The sequence below is a fragment of the Ranitomeya imitator genome, chromosome 6, assembly GCF_032444005.1.
Source record: "Ranitomeya imitator isolate aRanImi1 chromosome 6, aRanImi1.pri, whole genome shotgun sequence".
In the NCBI taxonomy this organism is placed as follows: Eukaryota; Metazoa; Chordata; class Amphibia; order Anura; family Dendrobatidae; genus Ranitomeya; species Ranitomeya imitator.
In genome coordinates this window covers 564580183-564596518 of record NC_091287.1, presented here as the reverse complement: position 1 = coordinate 564596518, position 16336 = coordinate 564580183, and the positions used below count along the sequence as shown (strand labels likewise).

Sequence of the window (16336 nt, the reverse complement as noted above, 5' to 3'; positions counted from 1 at the left end):
TCCCACTATGACACTTGTCCTTTTTAATGGACATGTAATTTTTTTTTACTTGTAACCTCTGTGAATAAACTGAACCTTTTGGAATAGTGAAGTGTTCGGAGCAGTTGGTGATGGAGGATGGTGGCCACACACTGGGATTGATCCTTCATGTGTCGGCGGCTCCGGGATTACTATCTTTATCGGAGCAGTGATCCGGACGGTGTGAGACCCTGCTGCCCCAGACTTCTGCCGTCCCTGGTCATGGCGACTACGGCTGTGTTCACACCGGGCGCTTCTACTGCTTTTTTTCTACAGAACAACCTGCTCTCTTAGCAGTAAAGAAGGTGCAGAAAACAATCAGGTTTTGCTTGTTTTTTTTTTGCGTTTTTCCGGCATCTTCTCCCGCTACCACGGTATTTCGTGCGCGCTGCTGAGAACGTTTAGTGACAAAACAGATCAGAATCTACGTCATCAGGATTTGGCACAAAAACCGCAGCAAAACCTGAGCCCTGCATGATCTCACCGCCCATTACTATCAATGGGGGAAAAACGCTGTAAAAAGTGACGCAAGATAAATAACTGAGCGGTGCGGAGATGCGGGAAAGCTCAGAGCCGGCACTGTAATACACAGCTGGAAACGCAGAGAAAACGCCAGGTGTGAACACAGCAATAGGAGCAGACACGTTTTGTTCCACTAACATAACCCGCACTGCTTCCCGCACGGACGTGTCACGGCCGCATCTGCTTCGGGAGCCGCTTGTACTTCCACCATTTCTCTCACTGCGGGGACAGAAGCACAGATACCGACCCTCGCACAGGGGAGAAAGCGAGAAATGGCGGCTGGAAGACCGGGAGGAAAATGAGAAGAGCAGAAGAACAGAGGAGAGAACTACACGTCCCAGCAAGCCCACTCAGCACAGGGTCATTCTACATCAAGTGGACCAGTTTTAAAAATCGTCCCCACTCGACCATCTCTGATTTTGCTGAAAAGAGGTTCTGTAAATTTTTAGGGCTAGATCTCAGATACATTGGGCGCTGTTGACCTTTCACTGGAGGTTCCACCAAGCCTGCGGCTTCAGCTAAGAGGATTTTGCAAACTTTGGCACATAGCCATTAGAGTTCTATACTGGCTATGATGCTGAAATTTGGCATACTAGCTCAACTTTTGCTGCTAAACACGATAAAATTATTACCGGCTATGACAAAACAATATATCGGCCGCAATTTTGTGTCAAAGTAGCTTGAAAAACGCGTCGCATAAAATTTATGCCTAACTTTGCCCATATATAACTCAAGACCAAAAACCAATAGTAACTGGTGCTTTGCCCCGTACAGCAAACATCTACATGACTTTGCATCGCTGCAATATCACGGTCAAAGCATATGTATTTGTGGAAATATTCACACCCACCCATGATGAAAAACTTAAAACCGAATTTTACCTATTTTTAGGTCAAATTTCTCAAAAAGGGAACCCCTAAAATATATTAATTCTGATATCATTAGAAAGAGCACATTTTTCTCTACAAGGATCATTGTTTGTTTTTTTGGAGTCTCTCAGTTTAAGAAATGAAAAATGCCACTGAACATGGTGTTATTTATTAATACGCAATGAATGGTAAGTGCACTATTCAAACCCTTGCGTTGGTCCATGGTGGTTATACCACAACTAATTCCCTAAGAATTGGTATAATCCTATTAAGAATTGTAATAATGCTGTCTTTCGAGAATTGGCAGCCCCATCGCCTAGGAGCCATGGCCGATAGACGTGCAAGGCGAGCCTCGGGCGGTCTCTCTATCGCAGGTTCCGAAGCCTGAGGGTGGGTGTCTTTGCCTAGGATCCCAAGCCTAATATTGGGTATCTTTTGTTGGTTCCCAAGCCATAATGTTCAGTCTAAGTGGCCTGGAATTGTTGCTGAATTTGCAACATAATCGGTTCAGAGAAGCAGCTGTAGTGTCGGCCCATTGCTGTTGCAGCTGGTGCTGGAATTATTGCAATGATTGACTGCTCGGGAATCCAGCATGTATCATTTCTCACAGGCCAGTGAAAGAAGCTAGCTGGTCCATGAGGATGCATAAAATTTATTAATGCATCATGCTCGTCGACTGAAATTTCAGAAACATTTCCAATCCACCAGTTCCTATCGTAAATGCAGGCAATGTATTGCCCTGGCTGGAGGTTTGCAATTGGCACAAAAGGCATTTCTGATCTGACAGATCTATCTACATGGGCAATGAAAGATGATGGGTCATTTGACACCCTCGAAATGGGAATCTTTTTGTCATCAATTGGCACAAACTGGTGATTTTCTCTTGTTCCAGCAATTGTATGTCCATCTTTGAACCTTTCCTCTTGAACTACCCGTATTTCGTCAATTTTTTCTTTTGGAACAAAAAAAAAAACTTGATTCTATGCAGTTGCTCGTTGCAAAAGTTGAATAAATCCACCGGGGTCAGTATTTGGTTTTCAGTTGGGCGTTGAAGGCCGGCACGAGCTGCCAACCTCTTTACTGTCCCTCCAATCCCATCACAGGGCGACTTTCCATGACTGGTACCAAAAAAAAAAATTCCATTCAGCGCTGATATTGAAATCAGTATTGTGGTGGCACAAGTTGAGAAAATGTTTTGAACTTTTTGTACTGGGCTGCAGATCCATCGCTGAAGTAGTGGATATGACGAATCCCATAGATGAGTCTTGAGATACTCCACAATTACTGTTAAGAAAGTGTGGACTGCAACTGTGTCATGTCGTGAGCAATCACTGATTATGCACAAGCTGATGTTCTGCGCAGCTTCACCATTTAACTCCTTGAAGTAAATTACAAATGGGTGTACTGTAGCTTGACTATTTTCCCAGTGGAAACCTTGAATGGCATCTTGAACAATAAATGAGTAATTTTCAGCAAAGTCCATAAGGATCACAAGCTCTCCAGGTCTCAGATTTTCCTTCAACGATTTCAGATAGCAACTTTGATGCTTGGCGATGTAGTGATGGCTACAAAGTTTAGAAACTTTCAAAACCAATTCTTCAATGAAATCTTCTATAGTCAGTTGTTTGGTATCAAGCGTGTCTCGATCAGTGTGAATCCATTGCTTGAACTCAATAATATCTTCAGGGTCCCTGTTGACAAACACATTGACTAGAAATTCTTTTAAAACTTCAGGACCCGGGCATTTATCACAACGGCCAAGCATACAGTCCTTGGATTCAATTCCACAGACCATTTTGCATATGAGCTCTTTGTAGTCATCATTGATTGGGCTTGCTGCAAGCATTAGTTTGACATTTTGGTGAATGGTGCACACACAAACGGAATGTGTTCCAGCAGATCCAACGGTTACGCACCACTTTGGCCGAAGCTCACAAAACTTGGAAAATCCAATTTCAGGGCCATTCCGATCCCGATAGGCAACAAACATTTCCCTCATATTGCTCAGTAATAGTCGCTTTTGCATCTGCTTTTTTTCTCCTGCTATTCGCACTGATACATAGTCTTTTTTTACCAGGGCACATTCGACTGAATTCATCATCCTCAAAAAATGCCTGCTCCTTTTTCTTCACCACTTCCTCAGAAACTTTCTTGCCACACTTGATTCTAGGTAAGGCTAAGATCCCATGTTCACATTTAAGCTTTCGAGCTTGTTTGACCATTCGTTCAGAGACACCGAATTCGTCTGATATAGCTTTAATGGACCAATGTCAAGATTTGGACCTTTTCTGCTCGACTGGACACCTGCAGCTTTTGCTTCAAATCTTCCAAAAGGTGATTGTAATCCAGACACATTTTGCACTGTGCTGTTTTTGTTTGCTCCATGTCTTTCGGCACCAGCCTTCCAACTGAAGCAATCTTGTAAGAAAATGCATTTTGTACCTGGCTTATCTTTCTCCTTGCATATCCAAGTTAATCCTGCTGGCTTACTCGTGGATATTTCAGAGGAGAGATGCCAATGGATGTTAAGCTTGAATTTAGACTTTCAGGAGAACATTCCATCCAATCTGGATCTGATTCAGAGGAAACTGGATCAGCTGATTTTTTCCTGTTAGCAAATTCTTTTCGACATGATGCACACATCTTCTGGCCGGGCTTCACATCATTCTTTGTAAATTCGTTCAACCAACTGGTCAGCTGCTAACAAATTGATAGCTCGGAAATTCTTTTTGGTGTTATGACCTTTCTTCCCAAAAAGATTGCAACACGATTTTTGCAAATGCTCATATTTGGTCAAGGATGAAGCTTCATGGTGTAAACAGATTTGTGAATGTTCGTCAAAATTTAGTCCCACTCGTCGACGCAGCAATTTCTGTTCATCCAATCCAAAGCTTGTAAACAATTTCAACTCGTCCTTGCTATGGGTGAATGTCTTAAGGTGGCCCTTCGAATTGTTCACTGGGCCGATTCTTCATCAATTTCATTGTCCATCGCTAAAAAATAAATAATATATGCATTAAAATGTAACAATAGTCAATAACTTTTCATAAATAAAAAGGTTTATAGGTTTTTGATTATAATAGACATTGCTAGCAACAATACAACTCTGTAACATGTGATAAGAATCTGAAAATCAAACACAAAATCAATGCATTACGTATTAATAAATAACACCATGTTCAGTGGCATTTTTCATTTCTTAAACTGAGAGACTCCAAAAAAACAAACAATGATCCTTGTAGAGAAAAATGTGCTCTTTCTAATGATATCAGAATTAATATATTTTAGGGGTACCCTTTTTGAGAAATTTGACCTAAAAATAGGTCAAATTCGTTTTTTTTAAGTTTTTCATCATATGTGGGTGTGAATATTTCCACAAATACATATGCTTTGACCGTGATATTGCAGCAATCCAAAGTCATGAGGATGTTTGGTGTACAGGGCAAAGCACCAGTTACTATTGGTTTTTGGTCTTGAGTTATATATTGGCAAAATTTGGCATAAATTTTATGCAACGCGTTTTTCAAGCTACTTTGACACAAAATGGCGGCCGAAATATTGTTTTGTCATAGGAGGTAATAATTTTATCGTGTTTAGCAGCAAAAGTTGAGCTAGTATGCCAAATTTCAGCATCATAGCAAGTATAGAACGCTAATGGCTATGTGCCAAAGTTTGCAAAATCCTCTTAGCTGAAGCCGCAGGCTTGGTGGAACCTCCAGTGAAAGGTCAACAGCGCCCAATGTATCTGAGATCTGGCCCTAAAAATTTACAGAACCTCTTTCCAAACATAAATGTACATCCTTATAAATTTTCAGCCAAATCGGAGAAGGTCGAGTGGGGACCACTGGTCCACTTGTCATGAAATGACCCAGAAAACAAGGGTGTTATCGTAACAAATGGGAATTCTGCATTGTCAAAGAAAACAAAGATCTTCTCACATTTATTGCGAGACTAAATAAAAACTACATTTACCTTAGTGAACCGTATAAACCGGCACTTTTCATACACTACTTATATTTATCATGGAATTCATGAAAGTACGAGAAACGAAAGTTGGTTTCTTATTCGTCAGTTTCTTATTTGGCAATGTTTTCTTTTCTGTTTTTTATAGGTTTAACAACAAAAAATAATCATCACAATAATAACATACAATGCAGCGATGAGCCCTGATGTGAATCCGCTTAAAAACGGCTACAAAAACAATAAAACTGGCACAAAAATGGGCACCAAAGTGGGCACCAAGGAGCGCTGAAGAAAGGGTTAAATGCCTTTGGGCCACTGATCTCACACTGCAAACATATAGAACTGGGCGCCCCACATCCAAACCTGTTATTTCCAGCCTGGCCCAAATGGGTTCTGGGCACCAGAACTGGCATCAAAGTGGGCAAACAGCCCATTTTCACATATTTGAATAAGTAACTGATGTTTTTAAGGGGTTAAATGCCTTTGGGCCACTGATCTCACACTACAGACATATAGAACAGGGCGCCCCACATCAAACCCAGGTCCCTCCAGTTGGTACAAATGGGTTCTGGGCACCAGAACTGGCATCAAAATGGGGAAATGACCCATTTTCACAGATTTGAATACGTAACTGATGTTTTTAAGGGGTTTAAATGCCTTTGGGCCACTGATACCACTGTGCATATGTCCGGAAACAGGAAGAAGAGAAGTCCTGTTTACTTCAATTACACATACAGCGCTCTGAGCTGCAATTTCCTCTGCCTGCCCGCACAAGGCTGGAATTCTAAGCCACTCTTTCTCCCTCCCCCCGCTATACAGCCATAATGTAAGACGAACCTGCCAGCTTCATTGAATAATTTATACGGCCCTGTGCTGCTGTCACGATAATGCCAAAAAATGTCATATTGTGAGTGCAGTTTCAGAAGGACATGGCTAACTACACACACACACACAATCACAATGCAGCTGCGACCCCTTGCTCTTCCCCCCCCCCAGCTTCACTCCTACCCAAAACAAAGCCTATGATAGAGACTGGGCAACCTGATACTAATGGTGGGCAGGGTGTGGCTTTAAACTACAGGTGACCCATCCGGCAAAGCCACCCGTTGTCCCTCCCCTCTCACTCAGGAATGCCTTTGTCTGAGACCTTGGAATAAGGTAAAGAACTGTCCGATCAGTGCATATCATTAACCAGCCCTTTAGTGATGTCACAAGCTCAGAAGTATAAGTCACTATACTCTTAGACCAGCCTTCAGTCTTGGCCGGGAAGTGATCTAACACAGCTTGGCAAAGCTGTTCCATGCATATGGATGTATTTATTCTCCTAAGCCACAGGCCAGCCAAGATGATACCATGACATAACCTGTAAGTTTTCTTTTCAACGTTTATCCTATTTTATTTTGTAATCTGTAATGTACCGTATTTTCCGGCGTATAAGATGACTTTTTTAACCCCTGCAAATCATCTCAAAAGTCGGGGGTCGTCTTATACGCCGGGTACGGCATGTGCAGGGAGCGGTCCTGTATGGTTCCCAGGATCTAAAGGAAAGGAGACTCTCCTTCAGGCCCTGGGTTCCATATTCATGTAAAAAAAAAAGAATAAAAAAAAAATATGGGATATACCTACCCTCTGACGGCCCGCGGCTCTCATCGGTGCAAGGGCCGGCCTCTGATCCTATGGATGCATTGAGCGAAGGACCTTTGGTGACGTCACGGTCACGCGATCGGTCATGCGACCGCGACGTCATCAAAGGTCCTTCGTTCAATGCATCGTTAGGAACGGAGGCTGCCGCTTGCACTGCTGAGAGCCGCCAGCCATCGGAGGGTAAGTATATCCCATATTTTTTTTTTATTCTTTTTTTACATGAATATGGATCCCAGGGCCTGAAGGAGAGTCTCCTCTCCTCCAGACCCTGGGAACCATCCGCACCGCACACGCCGTATAAGATGACTGGGCGTATAAGATGACCCTCGTCTTATACGGTGAATATATCCCAAACTCCATATTTTATATGGAAGAGTTGGGGGGTCATCTTATGCGCCCAGTCGTCTTATACACCTAAAAATACGCTATATATGGATTGTCTCCTTTCTAATATCTTTTTATACTTTGTAAACACTGCCTAATTTTTCATGGAGTAAAATATTTAGTTGCTAGCTTGTCTCTTCTGCTCTATAACGGACTGTGTCCTCTGGAGTGAATTGCGCTACTGATTTGCTTTGGCTCCGGACCCGTTAATTGGAGTTGGTGGCACCATACTTTGTTCTGTGCGATTGGGAATCTTTGCAGCGATGGCAGCATTGATAATTATTGTTCCCGCCTGTGTGGGAGTAATTATATCGCCCTCACTGCAGTGTGTCCAATAGCCAGTACATAGCAGGCAGCCTTTCTGGCGACTAATTACCCTAGGTGCAGTACCTTGTCTGACCTGAGGGTAAGGGGGGAGCCAGTGAGCTGCAAGTTCCAAACCGGAACTGGGAAGTGGAATATAGATAAATCCTCTTCAGAAGGAACCAGGGGCAACCAAACAACCCCGGTTCATGACCAATTGGTGTGAGTAGTGGGGACGATAAAGGATATCCTCCCCAGGATCCCTGACATACTGCTGGGACCCGTGACATAGTGGTGGCAGTCACGGTGTGAACCGTGACAGCTGCGACAGCCAGTCTCTCCCTAAATCCCTCATTCCTCCCTCCCACCTGATACTGGCTTAAACTGGTACAGAAAGCATGGGATTCTATTGTTCTTTTAAGGTTATATATATTGGCACCGATCAGGTTGTACCGTCGTGGCGATCCTGCCGAGGTGCGCATGGAGTACTGTGAGGTTCTGCCTCCATAGCTCAGTCCAAAAGGGAGAGGTGTCTGGAAATAGGAAGTAGTTCTGATTATGTCAATTACACATATAGAGCTCTCAGCTGCAGTTTCCTGTGCCTGCCAGCAGAAGGCTGGAATTCTAAGCCTGCAGGCAACTCCCTCCCCCTGCTATATAGTTGTAATGTGAGACCAGGAATGTTTATGGCTCTGCTGAGAGACAAGTCTATCTATACTCCTCATCCCCCCCCCCCCCCCTACCCCCGACTGAAACTGGCTAAAATTGGTGGTAAAGTTGCAGCTCAGAGCTCTGTATGTGTAACTGGAGTAATCAGGACTTCTTCCTATTTCCTGACATATGCACTGTGGTATCAGTAGCTCAAAGGCATTTAACCCCTTAAAAACATCAGTTAGTTATTCAAGTCTCTGAAAATTGACTCTTTGCCCACTTTGATGCCAGTTCTGGTGCCCAGAACCCATTTGGGCCAGGCTGAAGGGACCTGGGTTTGATGCAGGGCATCACTGTCTGTGAATTTTAAGTGTCGTATCAGTGGCCCAAAGGCATTTAACCTCTTAAAAACATCAGTTACTTATTCAAATCTGTGAAAATGGGCTGTGTGCCCACTTTGATGCCAGTTCTGGTGCCCAGAACCCATTTGGGCCAGGCTGGAAATAACAGGTTTTGATGTGGGGCGCTCTGTTCTATATGTCTGCAGTGTGAGATCAGTGGCCCAAAGGCATTTAACCCTTTCTTCAGCGCTCTTTGGTGCCCACTTTGATGCCCATTTTTGTGCCAGTTTTATTATTTTTGTTGCCGTTTTTAAGCGCATTCACATCAGGGCTCATCGCTGCATTGTATGTTATTATTGTGATGATTATTTTTAGTTGTTAAACCTATAAAAAACAGAAAAGAAAAAATTGCCGAATAAGAAACTGATGAATAAGAAACCAACTTCATATTCGTCAAGCTAGTCAGGAGGGAAACAGAGAGAACCACACTTCCCAGCATGCCCAGCTAGTCAGGGGGATGAGGTAAGAACTGTAAGTCCCAGCATGCCCAGCTAGCGAGGGGGATAAGGGAAAAACTACTGGTCCAAGCAAGCCAAGCTAGTCACGAGGTAAGGAAGGAACCACAAGTCCCAGCGTGTCCAGGCTGTTATTATGGGCTATGACACCAGCGGATATTAAGCAGAGCTGTATCAGGAGGACAATGACTCCCATCATATCCAGGTTATATACACTACAAGTCTCAGCATTCCCCGCCTCCTCAGTAACCTGTAGCTGCGCTCCGCCCACCCACGTGACTGGTCACACGCTGGTGACATCATCTCAGGTCCTGTAGCTTCACAGCTAGACCCCGCCCACACAGGTCGCGCGTTGATGACGTCACTGCAGGTCCTTCTGCTCTTCCGCTCCACAGCTGCAGGAGGTGAAAGAGCAAACTACAGAGGAATCTCCCGCATCACGTGACGCTGTGCAGCCCCCGGCTATCAGGAAGGTGATAGGACCATAGAGCCCCGGGGAGGAGAGAGGAAGGAGAGTGCAGCTCTGGAGGGAAAAGGGGGAACGAGGGCCAGAACTCCAAATCTGGGGTAATCTCCCCAAGAGTGCGGCCGAAGCAGCGAGGTGTGTTATCCAGAGCATCGGTCTGTGAGATGTTTCACCACTTCTCACCCCCACCCACCTCTGGCCCCCTCACCGGTACCTTATGCGTTTCCTTCCGTCCTCCTCGCCACTGCCCCCTCTTTCCGTCCCACCCGCCGCCCTCTTTCCGTCTCCCTCGCCGCCCTCTTTCCGTCCCCCTCGCCGCTGCCCCCCCTTCTGTCCCCCCCGCCGCCCTCTTTCCGTCCCCCTCGCCGCTGCCCCCCCTTCCGTCCCCCTCGCCGCCCTCCTTCTGTCCCCCTCGCCGCCCTCTTTCTGTCCCCCCCGCCGCCCTCTTTCCGTCCCCCTCGCCGCTGCCCCCCCTTCCGTCCCCCTCGCCGCTGCCCCCCCTTCCGTCCCCCTCGCCGCCCTCCTTCTGTCCCCCTCACCGCCCACCCCCTTTCTGTCCCCTCTCGCCGCCCTCATTCCGTCCGCTTCGCCGCCCTCTTTCCGTCCCCCTCGCCGCCCTCTTTCCGTCCCCCTCGCCGCCCACCTTCCGCCCCCTCACCACCCACCCCCCCTTCCGTCCCCCCTCGCTGCCCTTTTAACGCCCCCTTTGCCGCTCCCCCTTCCGTCCCCCTCGCCGCTCCCCCTTCCATCCCCCTCGCCGCCCTCTTCCGTCCCCCTCGCCGCCTTCTTCCGTCCCCCTCACCTTGAGCATCAGGGGATGATTTACCTCCTGGAATATTATATTAGGGAATTTCCCTCTTTTCCTGGATGGTTTTATTCCTTCATCTTGACATGTCAGATCTCGGGAGCGAGGCGTCCTGTTCCGGCTCTTTAGTGAACTGTTTTTGCTTTTAACAGGCGCTATAACCAACTGCCCCCTGTCTGGCTGACTCCAGACTGTAACTCCTTGTTCTGCCTCCTCCCAAGTCCTGACCCCTCTGAGCTGGACTAAGCGCACATTGTCACTAGTCGTGACTGACCTTATCATAGTCCTGTGCCATGTGGGGCTTCCTGGGACGTCTAACAAACCAGTCACCCTCTAGAACCTCAGTGACAATGGCTGCTCCTCTCCTTCACTGCATCCTTTGTCACTTCTCTTCCTGTGACACCTGAAGAAGACGAGGCCTTTTCTGGTTGTGGAGGTTTTTGATTTAACCTTCATCTTGGCCAGAACTCCATATTGGTTGTTATGGTGATTGCCTCATTGTGACAGTCTGGTCGATGCCCCTGATCCAGGATCTTTGACTTTTCGCTACCTGAGGGGTTTTCTCCTCTCGTAGATCTAGAAGCTCTGTCTTTTGTAAAGATTCTGACTTTGATCTTCTCCCTGAGGGGCAGACGCACCCTGCCAGGTATTTCTCATTCCCCTGCATCTGAACCAAGTGGTCTTCTCCCAAGGTAGACTTGGGCTGGCGTTATCCTTGGATGCTTGTCGGTCATTGTGGCAGGTCGTGGTGTGACCCTCAGGCCGGTCTTTGCGCCCACCTGGCTCAGTGAAGCCGTCACATTGTGTGCACGTTAGATGCACCGGGGCATATTGTCTGCAGTTTTTCAGAAATATCAGTCCCCGGTTTCTGGCTTCTTGTACCGCGCAGGCATGTCTCCATTAGCCACACTTGGCCTTGGACATCTCCCCATTCGCTGCCTCGCCTGGCGGGGGGGGGGAAGTATCCCAGTAAGCCAAGTAAGTTCTGGTCCCAGAGTTGGAGTCATCCGGCAATTCTGACCTAGCCCATGGATATGTGGGAAGTGGCCAATTGTAAATCCTCATTTAATCCATCATGTGAAACCCCCCAACAGCCTGTTTTCCTCTGCTCAGTAAGCGCGGTTCTGCATTTCACACATGATGTTGTCCTCTCTGTGAATCAGGGCCTCTCCTTTTTCCATAAAGGTTCCTGCAGGACTAGATCCCTCCGGTTCATTCCGTTTTCTCATTTTCCCGTCCAAAAGTCCTTCTGAATGACCCACAAAGGATGGACAATGAACAGAATGAGATCACCAAAAGATTACTAAACTTCACCTTGGAGATGATCTACCTGTTGACCGGAGAGGTAAACCTTTCTATATTGCTGCCTTTATTATTGAAAGTGAATCCTAGGAAAGGGAATTATACATAATTGTCAGTATCAGGAGCCATCCAGTGTCCTGTATATAACCGCTCCCAGACCTTCCCAGTGACGTAAATGTACAAAACCACAGAACACGTGAAGATCGACCACCAGTCTGGTCTGTTAGGTGTCATCTTGATCCATTCACGTTTACGTATGTTGTAGGCAGGGCTGTGGAGTCGGTAAGCCAAGCGTCCGACTCCTCAATTTCCATGAAACCGACTACAACAAAATGGGCTCCGACTCCACAGCCCTGGTTGTAGGAAAGAAACCATAATGATCAGGTGGCCAGAATATGGTTTGGAGATTAATTTTATTGACAGTCCGACCTCCATATCAGACTGTAGCTATAACAAGGAGACATATACCGTATATACTCGAGTATAAGCGGAATCTTAGCATAAAAAACTGGGAAAACTTATTGACTCGAGTATTAACCGGGTATACATTGTCCCTTCATCCCCATCCTGGTATGCAAGGCTCCTCATCCCTATCCTGGTATAAATGGCCCCCTCATCCCCTATCCTGGTATGCATGGCTCCTCATCCCTATCCTGGTATACATGGCTCCTCATCCCTATCCTGGTATACATGGCTCCTCCTCCCTATCCTGCTCTACATGGCTCCTCATCCCTATCCTGGTCTACATTGCTCCTCATCCCTATCCTGGTCTGCATGGCTCCTCATACCCTTCCTGGTATACATGCCTCCTCATCCCCATCCTGGTATACATTGTCCCCTCATCCCTATCCTGGTCTACATGGCTCCTCATCCCCTATCCTGGTCTGCATGGCTCCTCATCCCCATCCTGGTATACATGACTCCTCATCCCTATCCTGGTCTACATGGCTCCTCATCCCTATCCTGGTATACATGCCCCCCTCATCCCCTATCCTGGTATGTATGGCTCCTCATCCCTATCCTGGTATACATGGCTCCTCATCCCTATCCTGGTCTGCATGGCTCCTCATCCCTATCCTGGTCTGCATTGCTCCTCATCCCTATCCTGGTATACATGGCTCCTCATCCCTATCCTGGCATACATGGCCCCCTCATCCCCTATCCTGGTATGTATGGCTCCTCATCCCTATCCTGGTATACATGGCTCCTCATCCCCATCCTGGTATGCATGGCTCCTCATCCCTATCCTGGTATGCATGGCCCCCTCATCCCCCTATCCTGGTATGTATGGCTCCTCATCCCTATCCTGGTCTGCATTGCTCCTCATCCCTATCCTGGTATGCATGCTCCTCATCCCTATCCTGGCATACATGGCCCCCTCATCCCCTATCCTGGTATGTATGGCTCCTCATCCCTATCCTGGTATACATGGCTCCTCATCCCCATCCTGGTATGCATGGCTCCTCATCCCTATCCTGGTATGCATGGCCCCCTCATCCCCCTATCCTGGTATGTATGGCTCCTCATCCCTATCCTGGTATACATGGCTCCTCATCCCTATCCTGGTATACATGGCTCCTCATCCCTATCCTGGTATGTATGGCTCCTCATCCCTATCCTGGTATGTATGGCTCCTCATCCCCATCCTGGTATACATGGCTCCTCATCCCTATCCTGGTATGTATGGCTCCTCATCCCTATCCTGGTATGTATGGCTCCTCATCCCTATCCTGGTATACATGGCTCCTCATCCCTATCCTGGTGCGCATGGCTCCTCATCCCTATCCTGGTATGTATGGCTCCTCATTCCTATCCTGGTATGCATGGCTCCTCATCCCTATCCTGGTATGCATGGCTCCTCATCCCTATCCTGGTATGCATGCCTCCTCATCCCTATCCTGGTCTGCATGGCTCCTCATCCCCATCCTGGTATGCATGGCCTCCTCATCCCCATCCTGGTATGCATGGCCCCCTCATCCCCATCCTGGTATGCATGGCCCCCTCATCCCCATCCTGGTATGCATGGCCCCCTCATCCCCATCCTGGTATGCATGGCCCCCTCATCCCCATCCTGGTATGCATGGCTCCTCATCCCTATCCTGGTATGCATGGCTCCTCATCCCTATCCTGGTATACATGGCCCCCTCATCCCCATCCTGGTATGTATGGCTCCTCATCCCTATCCTGGTATGCATGGCTCCTCATCCCTATCCTGGTATACATGGCTCCTCATCCGTATCCTGGTATACATAGCTCCTCATCCCCACCCTGCCCCTGCCTCCTGTGACCCGCGGCTCAGCCGCTACTGCTCCCTTTCTGTCTTCTGGGACCCTCACTCATTTATATAAGCCAAGGGGGCTTTTTCAGCACAAATAATGTGTGGAAAAACTCTGCTTATACTCGAGTATATACGGTAATTCTTTACTGTAAGAGTAGTGAGAATACATAGCTTGCTGCTCCAGAAAGTTGTCATGATGAATCCCTGAGTTCAGTAGGATCAGGATTAGAGATGAGCAAATGTCCTGAAAAGCATTTCCGGTTCGATTCTGCATGAATTAAGTGCTCCATGATGTAAGATTGTCCTTAGTAATGTCAGTGTCATCAGTATATATGGCAGCGAGTACACAGATGAAGTATGGAAGTCAGCGACCTGTGTAATAACACTGCAGTAAGGCTTGTTGTCCTTTGAAATTAAAAATCAGTCAAAAAATAATCCCTTTTTGGGGAAGATGTCTATCGATGTTTATACATATACAGGGTCTATGCAAATAGCTTCCTCATTACAAACGATTGGGGGGGATCCTTTTATTAAGAGCAGTTTCAGGTTTGTTCTTATATTTACCCTGTGCAGAGTAGGATTCCTTCCCAGCAGTGCAGTATGGAACATGATGGACAGGCAGGAGATGTGCAGTTGTGTAGTGACAGTGGTAGCAGCAGTACAGTATGGAACATGATGGACAGGCAGGAGATGTGTAGCTGTGTAGTGACAGTGGTAGCAGTAAAGTATGGAACATGACGGACAGGCAGGAGATGTGCAGCTGTGTAGTGACAGTGGTAGCAGTAAAGTATGGAACATGACGGACAGGCAGGAGATGTGCAGCTGTGTAGTGACAGTGGTAGCAGCAGTGCAGTATGGAACATGATGGACAGGCAGGAGATGTGCAGCTGTGTAGTGACAGTGGTAGCAGCAGTGCAGTATGGAACATGATGGACACGCAGGAGATGTGCAGCTGTGTAGTGACAGTGGTAGCAGTACAGTGTAGAACATGACGGACAGGCAGGAGATGTGCAGCTGTGCAGTGACAGTGGTAGCAGCAGTACAGTATGGAACATGATGGACAGGCAGGAGATGTGCAGCTGTGTAGTGACAGTGGTAGCAGCAGTACAGTATGGAACATGATGGACAGGCAGGAGATGTGCAGCTGTGTAGTGACAGTGGTAGCAGCAGTGCAGTATGGAGCATGATGGACAGGCAGGAGATGTGCAGCTGTGTAGTGACAGTGGTAGGAGTACAGTATGGAACATGATGGACAGGCAGGAGATGTGCAGCTGTGTAGTGACTGGTAGCAGCAGTACAGTATGGAACATGACGGACAGGCAGGAGATGTGCAGCTGTGTAGTGGCAGTGGTAGCAGTACAGTATGGAACATGACGGACAGGCAGGAGATGTGTAGCTGTGTAGTGACAGTGGTAGCAGCAGTAACATACATACATACATACATAGTAAGGCCGAAAAAAGACATTTGTCCATCCAGTTCAGCCTATATTCCATCATAATAAATCCCCAGATCTACGTCCTTCTACAGAACCTAATAATTGTATGATACAATATTGCTCTGCTCCAGGAAGACATCCAGGTCTCTCTTGAACCCCTCGACTGAGTTCGCCATCACCACCTCCTCAGGCAAGCAATTCCAGATTCTCACTGCCCTAACAGTAAAGAATCCTCTTCTATGTTGGTGGAAAAACCTTCTCTCCTCCAGACGCAAAGAATGCCCCCTTGTGCCCGTCGCCTTCCTTGGTATAAACAGATCCTCAGCGAGATATTTGTATTGTCCCCTTATATACTTATACATGGTTATTAGATCGCCCCTCAGTCGTCTTTTTTCTAGACTAAATAATCCTAATTTCGCTAATCTATCTGGGTATTGTAGTTCTCCCATCCCCTTTATTAATTTTGTTGCCCTCCTTTGTACTCTCTCTAGTTCCATTATATCCTTCCTGAGCACCGGTGCCCAAAACTGGACACAGTACTCCATGTGCGGTCTAACTAGTACAGTATGGAACATGACGGACAGGCAGGAGATGTGCAGCTGTGTAGTGACAGTGGTAGCAGTACAGTATGGAACATGATGGACAGGCAGGAGATGTGCAGCTGTGTAGTGACAGTGGTAGCAGTACAGTATGGAACATGATGGACAGGCAGGAGATGTGCAGCTGTGTAGTGACTGTGGTAGCAGCAGTACAGTATGGAACATGGTGAACAGTCACACAGTGGCATTAATTTGCTTGTTATAAATTACCAATCTCCATTGTCAATAATGGCAGATCTA

At 46.9% G+C, this 16336-nt stretch overlaps 1 protein-coding gene across 1 annotated transcript in view; it reads left to right on the top strand.

Moving 5' to 3' along the window:
• Positions 1-16336, top strand: part of LOC138643504 (zinc finger protein 585A-like) — a 62513-nt gene that overhangs the window by 35574 nt on the left and 10603 nt on the right. Inside the window, exons 6-7 of the mRNA XM_069732402.1 lie at positions 3611-3743; positions 11683-11826. Coding sequence (XP_069588503.1) covers positions 3611-3743; positions 11683-11826 — 277 coding nt within the window. The remainder of the gene's footprint in view (positions 1-3610; positions 3744-11682; positions 11827-16336) is intronic.